A 26,350-nucleotide genomic window follows, 5' to 3' on the forward strand; every position below is an offset into this window, starting at 1 on the left:
ACTGGAACAACATGATTTCAGCTAAACAAATCAAGTGAATGTCGCCAGCAAAATGGACAGAAAGAACAAATCAGGAAACAGCAGCAGTAATAAAACAATATTAGGGAGTATGAGAAAGCTCACCTGGTTTCTTTCCCAGGCTGCCTGTCTTCCCTGCTGGTCCCAATGACTGAAAAACAGAAACAGAGTTTAGAGTAAAAACTCTTAGAAATATTTCTCTCACCCAGCTTAAACTTGAAAAACACACCTGCCCTCCTAGTCCAACTTACCTCTGAAGCGGAGTCTCGAGGTTTGACGTAATTGGACGGGAAGACTCCAGTCTTACCCCCCACCATGCCTGTCCACCAATCCCCTTCTTTCCTGGTCACCATGACGATGTCTCCTTGCTGGAAACTAAGGTCTCCTTGTTCACTGCTCTCGTAGGTGTACATGGCCACATACTCTGCGCAAAATGCACACAGCAAGCAGACAGAGTCAATGACAACTATCAACCTAACTTGTAAAAATATATGTATGTATATATGCATGTGTGTGTTACCTTCTCCAGACTCAGAGGGTTTTGTTGGGGAAGGGGAGGGTCGTTTTCCGTTGGGAGGGCTGTCTGATACTCCAGATTCACTAGAAGAAAAAGAGGTAATTAAATTTTAAACAATAAGTAAGTTTAGCCTTTTTTAAACCACTTTTAAAATTTTAAATAAGCTATTTTTCCTTTTTAAAAATCAAGTGTGGTATGAAGACCCCAATATGCCATAAAAAACGCTGAGAAAGCTGAGAAAGTAGAGAGTGAAATCTAACAGTCAGTACTAAAGCCAAGCCATCAGGCCAACAAAAAAAACAAAACAAAACAAAACTCACCTGACTGCTCTGTAATTTAAAAAGTAAATGGTGTGAGAGAAAGTGGAAGATCCCAACCCTGAAACACTGATGATAACTGAATCTAATTTGACTAACTTTTTTTGAGCCTACCTAGTGTTTTTGCTGCGTGCCGTGGCACCAGCAGGGGCCGTCATGGTGGCGGAGATGAGCTTGACATAACTTTTTGGGAACCAGCCTCTCTGTCCAGTCTGCAGTTCACCTAACCACCACATGTCCTGCTGCTCCAACACTGTTATTATCTACATTAACAAACCAAAAAAATGTGATTAGCACAAGAAGATTGCTTATAAAAATGCATACTTAACAGAATATGATATAAACAAAAACACACAAATGCCCAATTAACGCTTATCTACCTCATTTTTGTTGAAGTTGAGGTGGTTGTCCTTCTTCGCTCTCCAGGGATACAAAGCCTGAGCCTGCAGACCCTCGACCTTCTCCCCCTGATGACAGAATTAAAGACAACTCAGTTCAGAAGTTCATGTAGAAACAGAGTAGCAGTTTATCACCAAGAAGAAGCTGGGTCAGCTAGGAAGAGAATTTCATGCTGTACCTAAACCCAAACTGGAGACCCAGTTTGAGAAACATTTACACCACTGGTTCCAGGAACTTAAAAAATCCAAAGAGAGCTGTTACCTGTCCCAGCACAGGTGAAGGAGAGGAGCCTGTTGTCATGGTAGCAGGTGTGAAGGCGGAGCGTTGCCGTAGCTGTGCCGAGGGAACACTGAGTGATGGATTCTGGCTGGCTGAAGAGGTTGGCCACGCGTCCCATCCCTCGCTGTCTGATTGGCTGGCTGTATTTGAGGGCCAACTAGAAACATTTGCCCACATGATGCATATTAGGAGTGATGCAGGTTGAAAATTAAGTGTGTTTAATGTGTCTGGGAGTCAGTGAAAGAAGTCAGTTTCTTAAGAATAACACTATATTGTAAGTCCCCCTGGTATTATGGCACTGATAATATTGACATCAGCAGGACTCACGTGGTGCTGAAGTCGGCCCAGTTACTGTTGGCGGAGGATGTGGACGAGGAGGTGTGTCCAGGTGCTGGGGGAGGGGTGTTAATTGGCTGCTGGGCAGAAGTGGGTGTGGCCGAGGCTGTGGAACGCAGGCTGATTGGTGCTTCGCTGTCAGGTATCCGTTCTGCGTAATTGGCTGGGAACCAACCAGTCCTCCCCCTGAGCTCTCCTCCCAGCCAGCCAGGTTCACCTGTCTGGGACTCATCCACCTGTCAGAGCAGAGTGGCAGGATTAAAATAAAGTTGAAGCATAAAAGCAGGCACACAAACACTAATTCACAGAGATGTGCACGCTCAGATTCGTGGTAGAACAGAGCAGTGGCATAAACAATGTCCACAACAGCAGCAGCTGTTCAGTGTTGAATTCTAGGAAGTAGAATTATCAAATTTGTAGATAATCAAGTGAGAGAGATAATATATAAACTTGATAACTCAATATTTGTAACTGTTAATGTTGTGCTCTGTCTTGTTTCTTGCCAGCAAGGCTCTTATAATGAACAGGGACTCCTCAATTATCTGTCTACTTCTATAAATACCGTCATAATAAAAACCTGTGGGTCTCCCCTTCACCACAAATTACAAAATATATTTCTTTTTTTTCCATTTCTTTTAGTCCACCTTGTTGCTGTCTATTACACTTTTTGTGGTTATATTTTCTTGATGAGCTTACAGCAAACACTTTTGTGTTGGACTACTGATAGATTCTTTTGAAAGCAAATCTGGATGAGGCTCAGCTTACTCCAACAGAGGCTCCAACACAACACACTGGTTGAGTCTGCTGACAGGCAAGTTTGGCAGGATTTGAATGTAAACCTGCCAAGTGTGGGGAGTGACTGGGTTGTGAGCTGGAATAATGTGATGTATTTGAAAAAATGGAAAAGCTGCCACAGCCTTATATTAACGTATTATCTTGGATGTTTATTTATGGAGTCATTAATGGCTATAGAAAATATATTTTAGGTTTTTTTGTTTTGTTTTGTTTATTTACTCAGAGATTTCAGACTGTGAAGGTTTGCATTTCTTTGACTCACAGTTAAGCAACATTCACAACTTTTCACAACTGTGAAAACAAAAGAAGCACGACATTTACAGATCTGATTAGAATGATTTGGTTAAATAAAAAAAAAAAGCCAAACACATTCATCCACTGGGAAATGAATGTACACGGAGATGGCATGAGATGATGGCAAAAGTTCATGAATGCTGGCTTATGATTGGTGGAGGCACAACACTGGGCGGGGGGCAAGAACTTACCCATTCCCCCTTCACCTTCAGTTTGCACAGCAGAGGAAAGAGGAAACAGTTAATACACACAACACACAGTCACATACACACACACACACACAAACCACACAGACAGAGAGGGTAGAGTCAAAAGGAGAAGGGCACCTACACACACAGGAGGCTTTAATACAAACACACACATATAAATACAAAAGAGGCAATAAGGTATCTGTTCACATATGTGTACACACATATTACTGTATGTATTTTAGTCCTTCAGGGTAAACTCACTGTACAAAAAATCCCTTAAACTGTCATGGTGGCAACTGCACACTCTCATCCGACATAAAGTGTGCACCGTCATCATCCTGTGTTCCTGTGTTTTTGGAGCAAGGAGGATTGCTAAAGGATATAAGTGTATGAATACTACATTTGTGAGTACACACTACATACCATGATTACATCTCCAGGAGTGATGCTGATCTCATCATGGCTGCGAGCATCAAATGGATAGAGAGCCCTGTAGTAGACCACCTTTACTGGCTGCTGCTGGTCAAAGCTGCTGGCTGCCGCCTTCTGTTCAAACAGGCTGGGTACCGGAGCCTTTTCTGCTGTAAAGAAAGAACGGAGACAGAGATATTATGCGGATATATATTTGAAGTAACACTAGGCAAATCAGTTTAGTTCCATAAAAAAAACACTTCATCAAACACAGGTTACGGGCAGGAACCAATCCCTGCTTTTGGGGTGTCACACACACTTTAAGAGCCATAACACACCTGTTGAAGCCCAGGGGTCTGCCGGCTGGCTGAACAGCTTGTTAGTTTATCTTGCATGTCCTTCTTGTTCCTTCCCTCATCCTCTTTCTCTTCTACTGATCCTGCTCCCTTCCGGCCCTCCTCTTCTTCCTCCATCCCTCTCCTCTTCCTCTCCTCCTCTTCCTGAGTCACTCTGTTTAGCCAGGCGTCGGGCGCAGAGACGGAGGCCGGGCTTGGAGCTTTAGGGACAGAGCTTCCTGCTTCATCCCTCCAGGCCACATTTTCCTCTGATGACAACCTGCAGCAGGACAGGAGAAGATAATCCTCCTTTATTTTCGTATTTTAAAGCAGACATAAAACTTTGCATGGCATCTACTGAAACACAATGCGTTCCATTCTAATGTAACGGCTTGGATAAAATTCAAGCCCTCTGAATTTTCAAGTGTATTTCAATCTTACCTGCTCTCCTGCAGCTCAGCAGACTTTCTCTCACTTGGAGTGTGTATGTGAGAGTGTGTGTGTGTCAGTGTGTGTGTGTCTCCCTCCAGCTCCTTCTGTTTCTGTCTCTGCTGCCGACTGTGGATCTCCCGCAGCTCCTGCAAAGCACCATGGGATACAGGAAGGAACAGCGGTGAGGAGGAAGTGGGATCAGTGGGGCTGGTTGCTACGGGTTACCATCGACAACAAACAAGAACAAGAAGAACAACAGCAGCAGCAGCAGCAGCAGCAAGTACGTATTAGTCAGGTGATCAAGGCAAGCTCCGTCCCTTCACTGAGGCGATGAAACGTCCCTGTCGGTAACCATGACAAACACTGCAATGTCAAATCTTTTCAGACGTGGCTGGCGAGCAGGCCGTTGCTGATGCTTTGCAGCAGATGACACTGCTTAGGATCCTCCAAATCAGTTCTGAAGTGAACGGAGTAGTGCAAGAGATCAAGAGTAAATGGAAGTTATTTCAGTCCACTCTGTATCTAACGCATCTGTTTCTCTTACTGATGTTTCTTCCTTTTTTTAGAGGGTGTTGTGTGCTGTACAACTTGTAAAGCTTTTGGAAGCAAATTTGTGATTTGGACTGTTATAATCAAAAAGATGGATGATTGGTTCAATGGAAAATATTTGAGCGAGGAAAAGGATACAACAATATAATTTGTCAAATGTTCATTGACCACCAATATATCTGTGAGGATTCTCAGTCATTCAGGTCATGGAATTTCCAAGTACTATATGTAGGCAAGGGGACTTGCTTGCAGTTCTTGAAGATGTTTAACCTCTTATCCGAGGTGACCTGGCATTTAACCTCTTGTGGGGCTGTAAATGCCTTGAGAGTCATTGAAGTCACAAGTGAGTTGCATCAGTTTGATGTAGATGGAAGCCATCTAAACGGGAACCATAATCACACCACACCACCTATAAGCCACTTTGCAGTCTTAAGATCTGTCCTCCAAACAGCTTAACATGCATTCACAACATGACTCATGTGACTCTAATGACTCACTCAATGGCGCTGTGGGTCAACGACCCATATGTGACCTCAACGATTCTCAAGGTTTTAACAACACCACCTGAGGGTCGCTGAGGTAGCCTTTCAGATTAGGAGGGAAGCGTCTTCAAAAAAGTCCAGCTGCCTTCATTCAGCACTTACAAAAGTGCCACCCAAAATGCCCACAGATGGTCAACACAATTGCTAGCTGTGAATGAACTTTGAATGAACTTCACTGAGCAGCTTGTTTTTTTTGCTTACATCTTGTTTTGTGGCCATGTCACACGACTTAGGAGAATTGTTTTTGATTTCCACATATAGTACTGTGCAAATGATTTAGACACTTTAGGTCTTATCTATCATGGATTACCATCCAGGAGGCATCTCAATCAGTCCCAAATTCATTCTGTAGCAAGACAGGGACTCCAAACATACAGCCAGAGGCACAAACAACTATCTTCAGAGAAAAGAAGAACAAGGAGGCCTGCAACAGATGGTGCTGTACAGCAATGCTGCTGCATTTTTTTTTTGGTTATGATGTAAACAAATTTCTCAGAAGAGGAACAATGGGGAGCCAATGAGTGACAAGGAATCCAGTAAATTAGTGTCCCCCCAGTCTGTGTGTCCGTGTGTGTTCAATGCAGCTTGTGTTTCTCTGTCTGAGCAGGACTGAGACTGTGGATTGCTCCCAGTGTGACTCTTGAGCTGTTTAAGCTGGTGCACACATGAGATAAAAAGACGTCCAGTCACGGTCAGTGCGCTGGCTTTTGCTCACAGCACTGTTGTCAACAGCATTTTCAAAGCCTGTGAGAGTGCATCCAGTTTTATTTAGCCTTTTTCTAGTGCTATCTGGCAACAGAAGATCTCAATGTGATCCCAGCAACTAATTAGCAAACAAAGTGCAAAATGGATGTCATGTGCCAGTAATGTTTGGCGGTAGCAGATATAATTGTTAATTTATGTTGGCATGTTTAGCAGACATAAGTGAACCTAATTTTGATTCAGTTTGGGGATTGTTAAGGATTAAATTAGATAAAATTAAAATATATACATCTTCAAGGGGGGAGGAAATGTCACTGGGAGGGGGCTTTGTAACTACTGGAGGTTTGTAAAGACCCAGCCCAAAGCACAGAGCTCAGGTCACAGTGATGGGGCGGAGCTTGCACAAGGCACAATATGTTTGTGGGACGGGTTAGAAATAAACAGAAAAATAACTAAATAAATAAAAGTGGGTGGGTGGTTAGGGGAAGGAGGGAGGCAGTTCTGTGTAGTCATGACAACCAGCTGTGCCATTAGAACACACTTCTGTTACTACAACAACACAAGGCAGCTGTCGTGTTTCAGCCAAACAACCAATGTGAGGAAACCTTCAGAAACAAGCAAAACCAATCAGAGAGAAGAGAGTGACAGAGAGGTAAAACTACAACTCTGGAGAGACAAAGAACTTCAATCACCTCAAACAGAAAGTGGAGCACTTAAGAAACAACACAGCATGCCTATCATACACTCCTGCCACGCACAGACTAGACACAAACACACACTCATCTAAATAAAGTTTATCGGCATATTAGCCTAGTTAACTTCTGCTAGTTTCAACTTGTCTGGCTGAAACATACAGGCAGTACGGTGTAGTAATCTAGTAAGGTAGCCTTGTATAGCACCAGCATAAAGTCACCTAATAATCTACTACACCTGCTAACCTAGCATGATTGCTAGGTTAGCGTCACAACAGCATTAACTACGAAAGCATTGTTAGCCAGCAGGCTAAGTAGTGAGCTAACACCAGCCTGGCAAAGAAAAGATGGGGCACAAAAGAGAAAAGAGGAGGAATAAAGAGAGGATGATTTCTTTTATTGAAAAAGGGAGAGGACAGAGGAGGGATAAGAAGAGGTCAAAAGAGAAGAAAAGGAGGAAAAGGTAAAGAAAGGGGATTTGAGAAATGAGAATGAGATGAAGAATCATAGACAGAAAACCAGGAAAGAAAGATAGAAAAGACAGAGAGTGGTATAGGCTGGGTGGTTGTTTGGACCTGTATAACGTAGTCTAGCCGAGCCAGACACACCCTGACGGCTGACACACACTCCTGAAGCTGTCCCTGCTCCTGGCACTGAAACACACATATACATATATACATACAGCACACACACAGTGTCAACCATTCTATAGACACAGACACACACTCACAGACAGTTATGGTCAGTTACGTTTGGCTAGGTAAGTTTACTTGTTAAATGGTGGTTCTGTGCACTCAACTATAATTTTATGTAGATTTACCATCCATAAAACATCCAATAGATTACTTCTTAGGTGTGAATTTGACATTAACTGTTTTTCAGGCTAGCTCGATGAATATTTAAATCCCTGACATAAGTGTGATGATTTTCTCCAGCAGAGATTAAACAAAAGAAGAGAGTGTTCAATAAGGCCTTGACTCATAGGAGAGGCTCTTGTGACTCATTGTGATGAGTAATGTGCTGTTACAACAGTAAATGTAGCTGGTATTACAGCCCAGTTGTCGGTTCACAACAGCAGACTCTTTAACTGACCTATCTACACTGGATAGTAGAAAACAGCTAGGGACCCAAAATGTTTTGTAGATGTATTTGAGTATTTAGTCTTTACTAGACTTTCTGGGTCAGTAATGAGGCTGATACACTCTGTCAACATTTACTCTGGCTACTGACTCCTGGCACATGTGCTAATCTTCTTTGTCCACACAAAATAAATCAAATGAATGAATATCTTGGGAGGTACAAAACATTTTTTTTCTCCTTTACCATTATCATTTCCTTCATTTTCCTTTTTTTCCCCATTTTGTTACTGTTTTTAAATGAGTCACAAATAGTGAGTTTTGCTATCTCTGGATTAGTGTGTATTTAGTACTGTGTGCCTCTTTGACAGAGGTGTTACTGACTCTGACCTATGAGATTAGAAAAAGAAAACAGCACACCAGAATCAGTAGTATCTGTCAGTAGCCACACCATTCACAGCTTGACAATTACGGTCAAGCTTCCACTGGCAGCAGTACATCTAGCTGCCTAGCAGTGGCAGCACAGTGCAGTACACGTGTTACTGCTGGAATGCCCGCACAAACCAGCCATATTAAAAGTCTGGTTTGTATGTGTTAAAGATGACAAAGCCATCTGACGTGACTTAAGTAATTGAAGCTTGCAGGTTAGTAGTCTGACAACAGGGTGTACAGTGTTTTATTTTCTCTGATGTTAAGCCAAATCAGACCGTGCAGGTCCAACTGAAATGCAGAAACTGCTCTATTCTCTAGGTTTGTGATCAAAAGCAGAATGTCATCATATAATTTAATACTGTTTTATGTAACAAATTGCATCCCAGCTGTAGTACCACCCCAGTCCAGCAGCGGCTGTGTGCTCTACCTGTCTCCCTCTCTGTTCCTCCTGAAGCTGGCGTCGCAGGGCCTCTATCCTGGCACAGTGGTTGGCATAGAACTCACACAGAGACTGGCATGGGCAAGGGAGCAAAAGGCCAGTGTAGGAGATAAATAAAGGAGTAGAAAATATAGAAGGAAGGGTTTATTATGTGGGTTAAACAAAATATATAATAGGGAGAAAATGAAGGCAAGAGATCGAGAAATACAGGTTGAAAAAGCAGGAATGAAACACAGAGGAGGACAGTGAGTGGAAGCAGAGTAAAGGCAGGGGTAGCATTGAAGAGACCCAGTGGGTATAGAGGACAGAGGAAGCACAGCAGTTTTGACAAGAGAAGATTTTGGGGAGAGGAAGTGGTGTAGAAAGGAAGGCGGAGGGCAGTATAGTCAAACATAGTTCACATCTCAGTGGTCTATGCCTCTGTTTTGCAAAGAATTACACCACTGAGACATGGCTGCAATGTACTCTGGAGAAAACTGGTATCAAACACTGCTGGCTTTGTTTGTTCTCAAAGCCTTTGCACCACTTTCCCAAATCACTGTGTTGTGTTGTCTACACTGAATAAAACTGAAAAACAACTTCATTAGATTAGCCATAAGGAAATCAATTTATTGTGGTCTGTGTTGTCTGTGTTCTCCCCTCTCTCTCCCTCTTGTTCTTCTCATCCTTCTCACTGGAACAGACCACAGGACTAATTCTCCTCTCTTTGACCTGACTCTGTGTTCTGGGGGAAATCAGAGGACAATAAGAAAAAAAACAACAAAAGGTGGTCTACACAACATAACTAGGCTACTGTACCCCAACCCTAAGGAATAAAATAACAATCCCTCCATCTTTCTCTCTCAGCAGTAAATTGTTGGGGAAAGGAGCAGCTGACTGAAAACACTCAGTGTTCCTGTGCACAGCTAGCTCTCTCCAAAAACACAGCAATCAACATTAACACACACAATAACATATCAACATAAACACAGATATACTAGTTAGATGTAAATATCAAACCTTTAACACATCAGTAAACATGAAGACCGTCACCACATTAAACTAGTGTGAGGATGAAGTTATGAGAGATGGGACAGAGCATGATTTAAAGCTACGGTCACAACACCAACCCAGTGTGTTGAACATGGACAATGCTTAATTAAGCAAAACAATTATTGTGTTAGCAAGCTAGGTAATCAGTTAATTGGCTGTTCAGTTAAATAGATTTCTTTGAATTAATAAAGTTCTACAGCAATACATCAAAGAACCATTATTTTTTTTTAGTATTACAAAATTAATGAGCACATGCCATTACTTCATATTTTATGTTACATTTTTGAAAAGTTAAGCTTTTCCAACAATTTAACACACCAGGCTCCTTCAGTAGATGTCAACAGTGGAATGTGTTTTTGCTGTGTCATAACAGTACATGTATCTAGTAGCTACAATAACTGTGATTAATCCAAGTTATTTCATTAACTATTTAGTTTATTGTGGCAAATTATATAGTTATTTGACCAGGTGTTTAGCTGGTGTAGCCATGGCTTTTCTCTCTTTTCCTATATCAATGCATTGATTAATTAGCCATTTACCTTCAGCTGGGTGTTGAAAGCATCTATTTCTAGCAGTTTGGCCCTCGTCTCTCTCTCCACAGCATCCAGCTGCTCTCTGAGCTGCTGTCTGCTGGTCTCCTTCTGCTCCACAGCCTTCTGCAGGGATGACAGACTGTCACCTAAATACACACAGATAGAAAATGTGGTATGAGGTCAGGTTAATTAATCAGCAGATATACACAGACAAGTTTATGTCGAAAAATCTGATCAAGAACAACCTTTGACATTTTGGCAAAAATGAGCACACTATGTACAGTACATGTGAGTGTTATGTGCATGCAGTACTCACGGTGCAGGCTGTTCTGCTGAACCTGTTTCAATTGGTCGTTGAGACTCTGTTTATCAGGAATTAGTCTCCCCAGCCACTGCTGGGAGTCCTGGACAGTAATGTCAAGAAAAACAAATTAGTTAGTCACACATTCAGTACAACATTTTTACCAATTCCACTTTCCACTTCAAAATGAGAACTGTACAAGAAGAAACAGAAATTAATGTGACACCTGTTTGTCTGATCCAATTTGTGTTTATTCGCTGATAATTTATATTTGTTTTGTGTACCTGCAGCTGCTGTTGTAGCAGGGTGATTTCAGCAATGCGTGTTTCTCTGGTCTGATTTGTCTGCTCCACCTCCCTCCGCTGAGCCGACAGACGAAACCGAACATCCTTCAGTTTGCCCTCCAGCTGGGTCTTCTTATCATTCTACAGAATGAGAAAGAGAAAGTAAAGGGAATACACGATTACATTTCTGCATGTACAATGTATTATGTGACATGAACAATAAGTTGTTAGCCGTTGTGCTCTTCCTGTTGGCACTAGCTGATTGCTTTTGGTTTATCATTGAAGAAGCTTTCAAGCCCATCATTGTCACGCAAATCAACGTGCCCTCTGTCAGTCTGAGGAGTAACTCTGCAATAGTGTGACTTGTTTAAGTAGCTAACTGAGCATTTGAGAGTAACTGAGCCTGTGCCTCTATTTGCAGCAATTGCGGGTGCCTGTGTTTAATTACCAGAGCTTCCAGTTCAAACTCCAGAGTCTTCTTCCTGGCTTTGAGCAGCACTATACTCTCTTGCTCTCGGTTTCTTTGAGTCAGAAGCTCCTGTCGACGTTGACGCTCCCACTCCAACTGACGCTGGCGCTCTAATTCACGCTTAGCAGCCTAGACAGACAAAACACACACACACCAAAAAGTTCAGTTTATTTTCACAATGCAATATTACAGTGTCTGACTGCAAGGTCAGATATTACATCACATCATATTATATAATATTCCTATATTACACACTTCATTATGCACAACAAGCCATCTGCTGCAGGAGTGTAAATGAGGCTCTTACTGTAAGAGCTGAGATGTAAAGGGGGTGGAGGTGAGCAGTGAAAGGCCTCTAAGTTGTCTACAACAGATGCAATTACACGTCTGCAGCAGCTGAATGCCAACTCAACCATAACTCTTCAATTAAAATGCAGATACTTGGTAATCATTTCCTCCTCTTCCCTTCTGCCTCTCTTCTTACCTCTCTTCTCTCTATCTCTTTGCGTCTCTCCTCTTCTCTCTGCCTCTCCAGCTCTCTCTGTTTCTCCAGCTGTTTTTCTAGTTCCTGTTGTCGTCTCCTCTCCTGCTCTAGACGCTCACGCTCCTGAAACACAAACATACAATGAGCTGGCAGAACAAACTGCTCCATTATTTTTTTATGGGGCACCTTAATTCATTTTCAGTTCCTCTTAGTTTCAACACATGTAATAAATTCAAATAACTTACTGATCATTTTAAAGACATGGGAGATTGTGGTATAGTGACAGCACTGTGGCTACTATCGCAGCAGAAATTTTATGGCCTTTATAAGAGTGATCAATTCAAATTCTGAATGCACACAGTATGGAACTGAGGAATTAGTATAGTCAATATAGTCTACCTTTCTCTCCTGTTCCTCTCTCTCCAGTGCAGCCAGTCTCTCCTGCTCTTTCCTCTGCTGCTCTTGCAGGGCCTGACGTCTCTTCTCCAACTCCAGGTTTCCTCGCTCAAAGTTCTCCCTCTTCTTATCTTCAAATGTCACTGTGGGGGACAAAAGGAGTAAATATAAAGAACATACAATGGCTATAACGTGGCATTTAAAAGTATACACAATACACAATACAGAGCAAAACATGGAAATATTAAACTATTTTTCTGGTCTTTTTTTGCTTAAGTACTTAGAAGTGTTGGCCTCTATTATGAGTGGGATGAAAATAACATCCATCAACACCGCACATACATATTATTTTGTATTAGACCCTGCCAACATTGGTGTTACTGGTGTTTGTTTGAAGTGTTTTAAAGGTGGACATGATCACTAGCTACTGTTGTTGAACCATCTCTGTTCACAGAGCAGGGTGTTCAAGCGAATAGTGCTGATAAATTAAACATTCTGAGAGCTCTAGTCCCAGTTTGAGCAGTAACATGATGGTGTACAGCTCTGGTGCTGGCGAGGACCAAACCTGGTAGTTTCTTTTCTTGGCTGCTCTCAGTCTCCTCCTCTGTCTCCTCCTGCACGCTTTTCTGGTCCGACTGAACACTGTCACTTCGCACACGCCTTTAACACACAGATAGTTATAACAACACAAGCCATCAATACCTCCTAGTTTGATATTAACATACCACACATCTGGGTGACATGTTAAAATACTGTTTTAAGTTAGTTTAGCCTTCATTTAGCCTGACAGTCCGTAAAAAACATTATTTGCTGCTATAATTAATGTACAGAAGTATTCATGGTGACATTTGCCTAACAATGCACATATCTAATATGCTGCATTTTAAGCGGGATTTGATTACAGCATTTACCTGAATGTGGGTGGGAGGTATTCTGCTGGTAATACAGGGGGTAGCGGTAACCCTGACATAGCCATATCTATGAGGTGCATGGCCAAGATAAACTCCTCAGCTGTTAGCTTCCCATCCTGGTCGATATCTGATAAACTCCTAGAGGAGAAAAAGATTGAACAAATTAACTGTTGAGGCACTAAACTCTGCACAGTGAGTCTCCTGTTTTGATAAAAAAGAAGATTAAATGATTGAATTTCAGGTGATTATTCAATGTACTGACCATATTGTGGCGAGTTGGCTCTGAGGAAGACTAGACTGCATCAGGATAGTGCGTGCCTGGGGACCTGGAAAATGTGCACATATTTCAGTAATGCAGCAAACATGAAAGACATGTTATCACAAATAATGATGTGTTTATATGTGCGTGTGTACCAGTGAGGTGTCCACTCATCATCTTGTCATGGGAGTTAAAAAGCTGTCTGTACTTCAGCCTTGAGGACTGAGGAACAGCCCAATCAGAGGGGGGCTGACTACTGGGAAAAGTAAGAGAGAGAATAAAAAATAGAGTGAAGTGATGTTACAGTGAAAAGAGAAGCAATGAAAAGGCACACCCAAGAATTACCACAGAACAAGGTAAAGGAAAAGCAATATGTACTGCAGGTTGCACAATCAAAATATCTAAGTTCCTAGAGTGGTTTCAGTCTTTCACCTTACATTCACATCAGTTTGATATGGAAAGGCTAAGAGACAAATTCAGTAAGTTGAAGTAGAAACACAACCATGGCTGAAAAGCTTGGCAAGATATTGAGGGAAACTAAGAAAATAACATGGCAATTATTAACCATAAATTTTCTCATTTATAAAGCATAATGGTGCTGCCATTTCAGATTATTTGACCTACCTAGCAGCATCAAAGGATGACCCCTTCTGCAGTTTAGTACTGGAACGATTAAATGAAGAAGACTTGTTGACAGATGAAGCTGAAAGAAAAAAAAAAAAAATTAGTTTGAGGTTGTGGTAAAATACTCAACTTCTTTACTTAACTTCATGCAGCGAATACATTTTGTAATACAATTTTATGTCATTTCATGTAACAGAGACCTACAACAGAGACCTGTTACTCAGATAAGCACGGTAGTCATACAGACATAACCCATGTGCTGAATGTGTACGTTATGTGTAAATAGAAGCTTAAAACTGAGACCTTTGCCCACACCCACAATTGCTACAGATGCAACACAAACATTTCAACACTCTCTGCCCTACTGCTGTCATTTTACCTGGGTGGGAGAAGCCTGATATGGGCTGCATCATGCCTGTGGGAGGAGCTCCATTGGCAATAGGCTGGGGGAGGGGAGGTGGGGCAGATGAGACCAGTGGGGGAGACACCCCGACAGGCAGAGGGGGCAGGGGGAGCGGGGGCACGCCTGGCAGAGGAGCTGGAATGGGAGTTGGAATGGAAGCCATGGGAGGCATGCCTGAAGGAAAACAGGTTATCAGACATTGTCTTTAGATACACATTATCTGTCAAAAAGCTGCACAAGGCATTAGAGAAAGACATGAGAGAAAACTTCAATCAATATTTCTCTACTGTTGAATTTAACATTATATATTTATACTAGTAAATGGGGTGTAAGAACCACAATGCAAGCCTGAAGGAGAGAACCATTATTACTTTATACAGGCTATATAACTTTATTGATCATCACTGAAGGCGCAAGAGGTAAAGCTGAGAGAGAGAATGAGAGCAAACATTTTCTATATGACCTTTGGAAAATAAAGACTGAGTCATCCTCATCAAATTCATCTGCAGTGTTTTACCAGTTCAGAATTTTACCACTGCCTTGCAATAACGTCAAAAAACTTTGATGAAAAACAGTTGTCGCGTAAGCAGCAAAAGATTACATCTACATTATGTTATGACATTAAACTGTGTGCAGCGCTTTTGCTGTAAGCTGCAGTGCACCTCCACAGCAAAAATAATTACTAAGTACAAAAAAACACAAGCACAATACACTGTGTGACTTTGTGTGTGTCTTACCAAAACCAGTCTGTGGGGGTAAAGGCAGTGGGGGTTGTTTCATACTAGGAGGCAGCGCAGGGGGTAGAGGGTGACCCTGGAGTTTCAGTTTGATGAGTTTCATGGCAATGGAGAACTCATGGATATCCATACGGCCATCACTGTTCATGTCAGCCAGAGCCCTGTGGGTACACAGAGAACAAATAATGTTAAGGACAAGTTAAGGAAGAAATGATGCATTGCTGGACAAAAAACTATAACAACCTTAATGACCATTGGTGTGAACGAATGAGTGTGTTACTTCACAAGCATGCATTTTTTTAAAATAATGAAATGAACAAACTGACCACTTAGTATCTGTCAGCCTGTGAGCTAGTAGCAACTTCCTGGCTGTGTTACTCACCAGATTTGGGCCAGGATGGGAGGGGGCAGTCCTGATTGAAGGAAGAAGTTCTTGGCCTGGTCACCTGACAGCCAAACAGAAACAAGATGTGAGATCACAGCACAGATCTAAAAAGAAAGTCCACTTGAGGCCATGGTTGAATTCAAATATCTGGACTTCATCGCACTTGAGGACTTCCAAGGAATGTGCACGTTAAGTGTAGTGTTGAGGGCTGTCCAAGTATTCATTAAGTCCACAAGGGGTCTAAAGCAGACTTTCTATGGACTTCCAGAGAGCCCCTTTAGGGGTGCAGACTTCACCTGACTTTGCCTGGAAAATGACCCATGATCATTTGGTATAATGTATAACTCGTATCATAATCCATAACTTATAAGTGTGAAACATAAATTAAATTACTTCTACTACTAATACTACTACCACCACTACTAATAATGATAATAATTATTATAATAATAATAATTTGATGTTAATCTGCAAAACTATGAGCAAAGGTTTGTGTTTGAGTGGAATGAGGATCCTTAGTTGAGGGTTCAAAGTTGAAATAACATTGTGTCTGGCAGCTCATGTAATTGGGTAATTCTGATAACAGGATTTTATTTTGACTTAAGGACATTTACTGAAACACAGAATGTAGTTAATGAGACCTTACTTAATAATACATTACTATTAGATTAAGTGATGACTTTGCATTTTTATAAATAATTACTTTAGGTTCAATCTTGTGTTCTACATTTACATTTGTTACACTGAACTGGAAAATTCCAATAAAAGATTTGCTGAATTTCTGAATCCAAAAAACTGAAATTGTGAGGTACACTGTGATTTGAAATTAAATTATATTATTGTGAAATTAAAATTTTCATTTTCAATTTTTTTTTCTCCAAATGAAGTTCAGTTTTCTTATACAGATTCAGTTTCCTGTGAAACACATCAAGTACCAAGGACATTGTCACTGACAGCACCTGCAAGTTCCCAACATAGCCGACAGTCACATGACACTGGCCTTGCTCATGTCCTGATCTCACCTTACCCATATACTGTAAGTGTTGTGTACAGATGAGAAGAAGGAATCGGGGGGACTGTTACCTGTGATGTAACCCCCGGCTGTCGGAGAGAGGCTGTGAAACTGCTGATCATGTTTGGCTCTCTCATCCACTGAGATCAGAAACACATCTGGACCTACCACACCCACAAAAAGAATACAAATGCACATGCACAGTTACAGATCAGATACCAAACCCGAAGGCCAAGATAAAGTCAGACACAGATACAGGCAGAAAAGAAAGGCATGAGAAAAATGTCAGTCATGAGTTTCAATTCCTGTTAGAGGTTTCCTATTACGTAACACGCAAGAAAGAGTGTCGACTCATATGCTGGTGAGGAAAGAAAAGGATGAGTGGATGATAGACTGAGAGTCAGAGATTTTAATCTCAGTGCATAGCAAGTAAATTCAAGTTGCACTAACATCAATTTAATAGATTCATCATATGCTGAACTGATTATCTTGATTAGTCACTTCATCTAAAATGTAGCCAATCACAAAACTCTCTCATATCCAGTGTCTAATCATCTTACTGTAACAATGTAAAGAACCTATGTCTCTGTTTTTGGTTTGACAGAAGGGCATCCCAGGAGCCACTCAAACACTGACTGCAGTCAGCTTTACTGGTCTATCAGTCACCTTACTCAATTATCTGTCTTTTTCCCTTCTGCTCCACTTACAGCCATGTTTCCACCTTGTTGAATTTTTCTTAACCCGATAAATTAGATGCCAATCAGATTTAGTCAGGAGCAGTGCTTCCCTGTAGTTCCAACTGACACATACATTCTGTAGCTACTTTACTGGGAATTTACATGTTTAGTGAATCATGTTGACTCAATTTGGAATGCAATGACAGAAACTGCTGACAGAAACAGTTTCCTTTTCTTTGTTAGTTATTGCGGATAGATACTTCAGTTGTCTTTACATACATACTCTGAATCTTTCTGAAATGAAATGTTCTTGAAGAAAGAAATGCAGATAAATCACACAGAAACAGCTATTGCCAGTGATCATTCATGTAATTCATATCATGTGGATACAGTAACTGCCTAGGTGACTAAAACCTATTAAACATAATATATTAATTATGTTCATGTTTTGAAAAAACACTAGATGTTCTGTGCAATTTCAGTTATGCCCTCATTTACAACCTCAGCCTCAGCTGTTTCTTTTACATTATGTGCTCTGGACAAACAATGTTTTGAGTGGCTAGTCCTCATTCAGCACAGAAATAAGAATGCAATATGGTTTATCTTATAGTTTTAAATCTGTTTATAGCCTGACAAATCTCATACTGTGAGGTTTTCAAGCATTTGGAGTCAGTTTGTCTTTGTCTCCATCTGTTTGTCATCATACTGATGGGAGATCTGTCCATCTGCCTCCAAGCTCTCTTTGATACCAATTTGGCAACTGTTTCACAGTAGACACTTCTACTCATATGGATTCATGTATGACCATTTTTGATTCTGATTCTGAGAGATTACTAATTTTGGGGCATTTGGGGCATGTTGTACTGACTTGGCTTGTTGTCATGTGACTTTGTTCTTCCTCTCCTCTGAAGTTAGTCCACGTACTTGACAGACCAATAAATGATCTCAGTGAGATTTTAAGATGTGGATGTTAAACTGGTTGTGGAAAATCAGAGTGGATATATGCAAAGCTGTGGTTTGTCCTCTAATGGACTTGTGGAATATTATGTTGTATTAATGGAACAATCTGCTGCCTATTTGTTCAAACTACTAACAACGCTGACGACTCTGAGAGGAATACATAAACATCAGTTTTCTCTCTTTCATGTCACACACATACTGACCTGTGAATGTGGTGGGGAACTGTGCCATGGTTCACTCGTCGTCTACAGCTACACAACACCTGAAACAACACATTCACAAAAACAGAAGAAAAGTTTATCTGATCAATATCATCCCACCTCACCGAGAATTTAACTTGTCAGTTAAACAGCAATATTAAAAAAAAAGTTTAGTAATATAGCAACTTCACCATAACAACATTTCACTGGTGAACTACAAAAATGCTTCTACAGTGAGGGGGTTAGCTTTTGTCAGCAAGATCAGAGATCCAACTAGACACTTAACAGCACATTAAAAGGACCAAATTATGGCTGGTCACCTGCCAAAGGTGCTGATACAGAAGACAAACTCAGTCAGAGGAAACGATTTTCCAGCACAAGTCTGGAGTTAATTTTCCACTCTGCTGTCTTTTAATGCTGAAGTTGTGAATTTCTATTTGGTCTCCAGCCCAGTGAGCCTTACAGGATTATGGCTGCCATACCTTGAAAGTTTGTTTTGATGCAGTGATGTATACACACACAAAAACACAAAGCAAATAAACACAGTAGTTCTCAATAGGGTATATACACATGTTTTTGGTTTAGTCTGTATGAAAAGGGCAAAAGAAATGAAAAAACCTGCATCAATCTGCTGCTGTCATCCAGTATTCAAACTAGTGCCAGTCCACAGGAGACTGGGCCATGTGTCAGCCATGCATGTGCATGTCAACAGGGCAGCAAACCTTTATTTATGCAGGGCAGGCTGCCTGAGCATACTTGCTTGTCTTCAAAACCACTCTGCTTCAGACTCACTCATTTACACCCATTCTCACTTGGGAGCTGACCACAGTGAACACCAGTTTTCTACTGTTGGCCTGTGAAAAGCTCTACTGGAGTCTTTTTAAACTCAGCGTTTCTTACAAGCAATACAAACTGGTCAGTTTCAAACTAAACAACACAGAAATAAGGGAAATGGTGTAGTTCAGATGGACATTTCTGAGAGCATGCGATTTAAAACATCTATGAACAGAAAACCCACCTACCCAAGAAAGTTACAAAGGAGTTACTGCAAACTTTGAAGTCCTGCTGGGACAGATCTTAGTTAATAACAGAATGATTGTGATGGAGGTTATGGTGAGTGACAAAACCAGTGACAGTGATTTAAAAAAAAACCCACCACAGAATCTTTTTTTTGTCTGAAATTCTTTTAGAAGCTGAAAACATATTCAAGGTATATGTCAGAATTATATTTTTTAATCTACTTTTAAATAAAGCAGTGCCCTACACCCTCCCAATAACACATCCATGTGTGTGTGTGTGTGTGTGTGTGTGTGTGTGTGTGTGACATACCCCAGCAGAGGTATGTTAATCAGATCCAGACCTGCCTCCCTCCCCCGTATCCCTGTGACCAGCAGACAACCCATAATAATAATCTGACACACATTGCAGCAGACAAGGACTTAATGAGGGTGTGTAAGTGAGTGTATGCGTGTATTATAGACTTTTTTCTGGTGTAATGTTAAGATGGGATAAGGAGAAACACAAATAAAGGGTTGATTCACCCAAATCATGGTGAAAAGCCATTTTGTCCTAGTGGTATCTAGCCATGTAGTATCAGTTCTATTTGATGAGGTACTAAGATGTCCACTTCTGAGACTTTTTCCACAACCAAAACATAACAGAGGCGAGTGGAATTTAGTCTGTAGTGCTGACACCACCAAAAAACTCAACTGCAGTGTCTCTTTCCAGAAACAGTTACTCAGACGCTGCTGTGTGGACATTTTCACTGTGACTATTTCTTCAGCTGAAAACTGTCCTTGCCCTATTGAAGAGTGTGGTGGAGAGAAGGAGAGTAAGTGTGTGCATGCGTGAGAGTGTGTGTGTGTGTGTGTGCCCCATTATCATCAGAGTGGGAGGACAAAGTAACCATCTTAACTAGGTCATAGGAACAAAGCCCACCCTACGCAAACACACAGGCACACATTTTCACGGCTTCCACTGAGAGAACACTGAAACAGTTACAGAGAGTACAGAAGATTTTTCACCTGCTCTAAACTAGTAACAGGAGAGATCAAAGTGCTTGTCAGCTATGTTAAAGCATGTTAGTTTGGTCACAGCATGATCTGAACTGATCAATACGCCAAACTTTAAGAATTTACAGGAGATACATAACAACTGGTCATAGTTGCAAAGAATGGCCTGATTTTGTGTATTTTTTTTGTTTTGTTTTATTTTTTTTGGTTATTTCTCAAAGATTTTTAAACCATAATGAACACAGAGGAGCATAGAGCACAGTGTTATCCTTAGGTGAAGTTACAGGAATTGGAACAAGAATTATTTGTACTTTTCATGCTGCCAAAATCTAGTGAGATGTCACGTTGCCAGAGGTTGCCAAAACAATTCAAAAACTGTGAATCAAAGTGACTTTTTGTGTATGAGTCTCAGTTTAAAACAATACCTCAGGCCAAAGTAAAGAATGATCAAACCCTTTGTGACCTGCAAAAATGTAGAAGCAGCCAGAAAAACTTTTGGCATCAAAAGATATTCTGGATCCATGTTACAAACTGAATTCACTGGGTCACTCTGTGTGTTTACAATGATGTCTTTTGCATTTATTACTGTCTCTCCTTGCAGCAAACTGAATTTAAACTTCAATGTAAAGTCAATGGCCTGTCATAACTATTGATTAAAAGAATACATTTAAAGTTCTTTGATGCAACCATGATGCATCATGCATTTCCTTTGTCATCACTGTGTAGATGAGGATTTTAAGCTCTGTTCTCCCTGTGTACATGTATTGTATTTGTGGGATTAGTCTGTATAATTAGAGCATTGGGATGTAACTGGAGTGTTGGTCTGTTATCAAGGCTTGTGGCAGATGCCTGTTTAAGCCCCTCACATAAACATAAACATAACACACACACACACACACACACACACACACACACACACAGTAAAGGCAGCTTCAGAACATGATACAGATTAATGTTCAGACTGTCTCACTCCTCTCTTTGTCCCTCCCCCTCATTTTCCTGCTGACCCGTCCAACATTCCTCTTTCCTGTCTTCCATTCATGAATTTGGGAGAACTGTCCACCAACAACCACCACCTACTCAGTCAAGTACTTGCTGGACATTGCAGCATGCGCACTCCTGATGCTGCATTCAACACAGGAAACATAAAATAAAGCATCTCTCTTAGCTCCTAATAAGGAAATGGCAATGGCATTTTCAGCAGGGGTTGTAAGAAAAATCACTTGATGTTGATGCCAAAGACAATGCAATAAATGCAGATCATGCAGGGTCAAAAATGAATCAAATCAGAGAGATATATTGGGACTTAAGGTTGAGTCTGTGAGGTAAAATTTAAATTTGAATAAAAATGATGAAGCAATATGAGACTATTTTACTTTCAGTCCATTGTAACTTTGAATGCAATTACTATATCGACATGACATCATCTCAATTGCGTTAGGAAAGTTAGCTACAGAAATGTGAATCATCAAACTGGGCCCATAAATGCAAAATACCACAAAATAACTGTCCATTTAGTTCACTATGCTGACTAAAACCCTAAATCCCTAAATCCTCAAGCACCTGATTTCTCATTGTTTTAGTTTGAAGTAGAGCAGAAATGATGAGTCAATTAATCAATTAAGATGATGAACAGATAATTAATTATTGACTGATTTAGCAAGTAAAATGATTAGATTTGCTTGGTTTCTTCCATCCAATATCACTGTTGATTAACCTACTTTTGAGGTTACTGGCTAACATTGTGACTTCATTTGTCTTGTAAGTTCTTAGCCTTTTTTGAAGCAAAATTGTCAAATATCTGCTGTTTCCAGTTTCTAAAACATGAGGATTTACTGCTAGTCTTTGTCACATTTGATAGTAAACTGAATGGTTTTTGGTTAACTTGGATCTTTCACCTTAGTCTGTGAGAAATTCTAATGGGCATTTTCATTTGCAGTCATACTATAGACAAAATGATTCATTCAATTGAAAAACAAAATCAGCAGATTAATGATAATAATCATTAGTTGCAAGCTGGACTTCATTGTGTTTGGATGGTTAAACCATGATGGTGTTGGTATTAATAACTGCAGCCTCTTCACATCAGTATTCTCACAGTATGTACTCCCACACTCACACACACAGAACACATGCATCTGCATCAAACACACACCCTCTGCCTCAAACACACACACACGCGCGCACACACACACACACACACACGCTCCACAGTTTCCCTCTTTCTCACTCACATGCTAAAGACACACCCGCTCTCAACACACCCTCTGACACTGACCCTAAGCTCTGACTCTCTCTTTCTCCAACACACACTATGACATTATTATCACATTGCTGTTAAGTGGTGAGGCCTGAGAGGTGACAGGACCCCCACCCCCACACACACAGACAGGGTTACCACTGCAGTCTCTCCATCAGCTCCTCTTGCATCACTCCATCCTTCCCTCAGGCTCCCTCCTCCCATCCCTCCTCACCAACATGCTTGCTCACCAGCCTCCACAGCTAGCTAATGTTAGCACTATCACTATGTAAAACGCCATGGACGGTAGATAGTCCAACTGAAGCACAGCAGAGGGAGATTTTAGTGTTATGGAGTCATTTTCTTGCTCAAACTACAAGGGAATTACCAATACAACATAAAATCCTTATGTGACTGTCCATTCATGATGTAAGTATCACAATAAAAAGGCTTTAAAGTTAAAAAAAAAAAGTGCTAACCCCTGATTGTTATGAGGAAAGAAAACCTACTTAAACAGTAAGCATCAACAATATTTATAAGATAATTGCATAATGTAAGAATACTGCATTACCTTTAGATTTCTACTGTTGTGATCAAACACATTAATGGAGTATTGGTCTCATCACACAAAATAATTGAAAACACATGTGAACAAGGTTATGTAGGACCTTGAAGGTCATATAACATCATGTATCATATGAGTGACTTTATATGAGAGGGGTGTTAAAATATAGGTGTGCAACATGGATCAAAAACATCAAATGGGTTAGCCGCCTTGTCCATATGACTATAAGCCTGTATAACACACACCACTTTTGTTGCTGATGGATGAGATTATGAATTCTGGTCTTTGAAGCTGACATAAACAGTACACTGTGCTGAATGCAGTCCTGGGTTATGTTAGAACAAACTGTATAATGTTGTCCTGATTTATAAGTCATTTGAAGCTAAAACACAAAACCACCCACTGAACCCCGACTGAACCTGGTATACTGCTAACAGGTGAACTTTTGAACTGTCTTAGAAAATGTAAGTGAGTGATTATACTGGTAATGTGTTTTTTTTTTTTTTAGCAAACAAGGATCTTAAAAACATAAACATCACTGATAGAAGAACATACTTAATTTAATCATTAACATAAAAATGTATTAACACTGTCAAATATATACCACTATCTACTGGATGTACATGATTTGTCACACACACATAAGCTGCCAAAGATTTAATGGGGAGAGGGTTACATGAAGTACCATTCAGAAGGAGAACGTTACCCACATATACAGCTCTTCATATGGTTTAAGTAGCTCTGTCTAGGAATAAAAGTTGATGAGGCTGCTAGACACAGAGAAGACCAATACAATTCACAGGTGAATCATACAGCTCCCACATATGTATCTGAAATCAGTAATGCACCCCACACATTCCCATTATGACCAATTTTGTCTCTTTACTAGTCAGTTTATAATTATTACATGATAATCAGCTTCCCGACAGACTACAGATCAACAGATTTCACTGAAACTTTACTCTGATACACTGATAATTGTCTGGTCTATATAAATATCTAAATATGATTTAACAACTGCAAAGACTACCCTGTTATCAAAACTGATGCAGATTAATTCATTGTCAATTGACTAATCGATAAATCAATTCATTGTTTCAATTCTGATACAGATAAACCCTTTACAGAATGAATGGTGGGTAAGCAACACTGCAGTTGATATGAAGAGTTTGTGAAACATGTTGCTCTATCTCAATTTAAAATGACCAACAGTAAGTGCATCTGAATCAGTTAGTTGATTGACAGAAAAATGATAGCCAACTACTTTGAAAGTAATTTTTGTGTCAACAAGAGTTGCTCATGAAAACCAGATATTTGACACATATGTGTCCTAGCACTTGGACATCTCAAAGTTTTCAAAACAACACAGCATGGAGTTAGTTGTTGCTGGATAAAAGGCAGTACTGAGCTGCTTTGCCAACAAACAAAACTTAGCTCCGTGTGTGCGCTCAGTGGACATGGTGTTTTCATCTGTTATCCTCCCACCTTAAGGAGGACCTGTCTGCATCCATGTTACCATGGAAACATTGCTGGTCCTCACTGGCGGTGCTCAGTATACACTGTCAACTAAAACGTTGAAAAAAAACTGACCTCATGCAGGATGAGTGCGCTAACTTTTCTTTGAGGAAAGGTCTGTTTGACAATCCACCCTCACTTCCTGCATATTTCCTCGGACTTGGCTGTGATGAAATGTTTCGCTCAACAACCACAGGTATTTTGGGAGGGGTGGAGGTTTGCTCAAACAGATACAATACGGTACTCAGAAAATGTTTTGACATGGACCTGGACAGGCAGTTGAGACAATTATCAGGTTTAACGTTAACAAACGCTGGGCTAACTGAGAAAACCTCCACCCTGGTAGTCGCTGGCTGCCCTAGCACTGACAGCAACCTTGTTGATTCATCACTTCATTCGACCCCGGCTACTAGCGAGGCTAAGGTTAACCACAAATACCAGTCAGTGTGAACGTTAGGTCAAAGACAAGACAGTGCAGATGCAGTGATTTAACATTAGCATACTGGCTACCTGTTAATAGCAGCTGTATTGCATCGTCTTCCAATTTCCTGTCGCTCTGGTCTCATTACACAGACCAATATTAGTTAGCTCCTAAACAGGTTAATATGACAGTTAGAAGCTGACATCAGTAAGCTGCAGCGGGTAAAAACGACCAACTAGCCGCGCTAACGTATACATCAACGCAAGCTAGCAAGCTGGCTAACCAGTGAGAAGCTAACGTCTTTCACATCACACATACCACACTCTGCTCTTACCTCATAGTTCAGCCTCCATGACGAAATACTGGATACGGTAGGTCGTTGCGTCTTTATGTGACCATATAACGTGGTATCTTCTCCTTAAAGTAAGCCGTTTTATCACCAAAACCCTTTCCGGTGATTCTCCCGTGGTTCTGAAATCCCGGCCGACTGAGGGACAGCTGGAAAATGGGGTATCGCTACTGATGTATCGCGAGAAGTCACAATACCCATAAGGACATCGACGTGCAATCTCGCGAGCATTTACCAGCCGTTGGCTTGCTTGGATCGCTGTGAAATAAAAGGATTAGTAGCGCTCCTGCCGGTTGCTGTTTACTAGAGGAAAAACCCGTTTTTCAATAAGAATATATCTAAAACTAACAAATATGTAAACAAGAATAACGTGCATATCTATCGGAATGGTGCAACCCTGATCGAAGATGTAAGATAAATACAACAAAGTTAGATTAATGTCATCTGGTCCTAGGAAGGAGAAAAAGTTAAGAGGCACATAATAGAATGTTTGTGAGGTTCCAGTTTTATATTCATAGGATGGAAATAATGTTATATATCACAACAAAATTTCAGTTTTCAGTGTCCATTCTATATTAGTAGTACCATTACTTTTTATATTTTAGGTACATTTTGCTGATAATGCTGCTACACTTTTACTGGTGGTATTGCTACTTTTAGGATTTGAATACGGCTCCCATCCCTGAGGATCAGGATAAGGACAATCAATCTAAAAGCGCACAAGATGACACCTGACAGACAAATGACATGACAGCGCTATATAACCCACCATAGTGCAGATATTGCACTTAACAGGCCCATGCATAAAATGACTTTGAAAAAATCC

General features: G+C 40.7%; 1 protein-coding gene across 1 annotated transcript in view; it reads right to left on the bottom strand.

Annotated features, from left to right (window-relative positions):
• The window catches only part of itsn1 (intersectin 1 (SH3 domain protein)), a 43,858-nt gene extending 18,158 nt beyond the window's left edge, over positions 1–25,700 (bottom strand). The window contains 30 exon segments of the mRNA XM_018660847.2: positions 124–169; positions 270–442; positions 539–618; positions 967–1,115; positions 1,233–1,319; positions 1,513–1,687; positions 1,858–2,102; positions 3,147–3,161; positions 3,570–3,727; positions 3,896–3,940; positions 3,943–4,172; positions 4,334–4,470; positions 8,745–8,828; positions 10,328–10,467; positions 10,638–10,725; positions 10,907–11,047; positions 11,355–11,504; positions 11,860–11,982; positions 12,259–12,398; positions 12,821–12,915; positions 13,167–13,304; positions 13,429–13,492; positions 13,581–13,681; positions 14,050–14,128; positions 14,429–14,626; positions 15,190–15,350; positions 15,572–15,635; positions 16,658–16,750; positions 18,427–18,485; positions 25,510–25,700. Of these exon segments, the coding sequence (XP_018516363.1) occupies positions 124–169; positions 270–442; positions 539–618; positions 967–1,115; positions 1,233–1,319; positions 1,513–1,687; positions 1,858–2,102; positions 3,147–3,161; positions 3,570–3,727; positions 3,896–3,940; positions 3,943–4,172; positions 4,334–4,470; positions 8,745–8,828; positions 10,328–10,467; positions 10,638–10,725; positions 10,907–11,047; positions 11,355–11,504; positions 11,860–11,982; positions 12,259–12,398; positions 12,821–12,915; positions 13,167–13,304; positions 13,429–13,492; positions 13,581–13,681; positions 14,050–14,128; positions 14,429–14,626; positions 15,190–15,350; positions 15,572–15,635; positions 16,658–16,750; positions 18,427–18,454 (3,427 nt within the window). The 5' untranslated portion in view covers positions 18,455–18,485; positions 25,510–25,700.
• Between the last annotated feature and the right edge of the window lie 650 nt (positions 25,701–26,350).

This window comes from Lates calcarifer, linkage group LG16_LG22 (genome assembly GCF_001640805.2).
Source record: "Lates calcarifer isolate ASB-BC8 linkage group LG16_LG22, TLL_Latcal_v3, whole genome shotgun sequence".
Lineage (NCBI taxonomy): Eukaryota > Metazoa > Chordata > Actinopteri > Centropomidae > Lates > Lates calcarifer.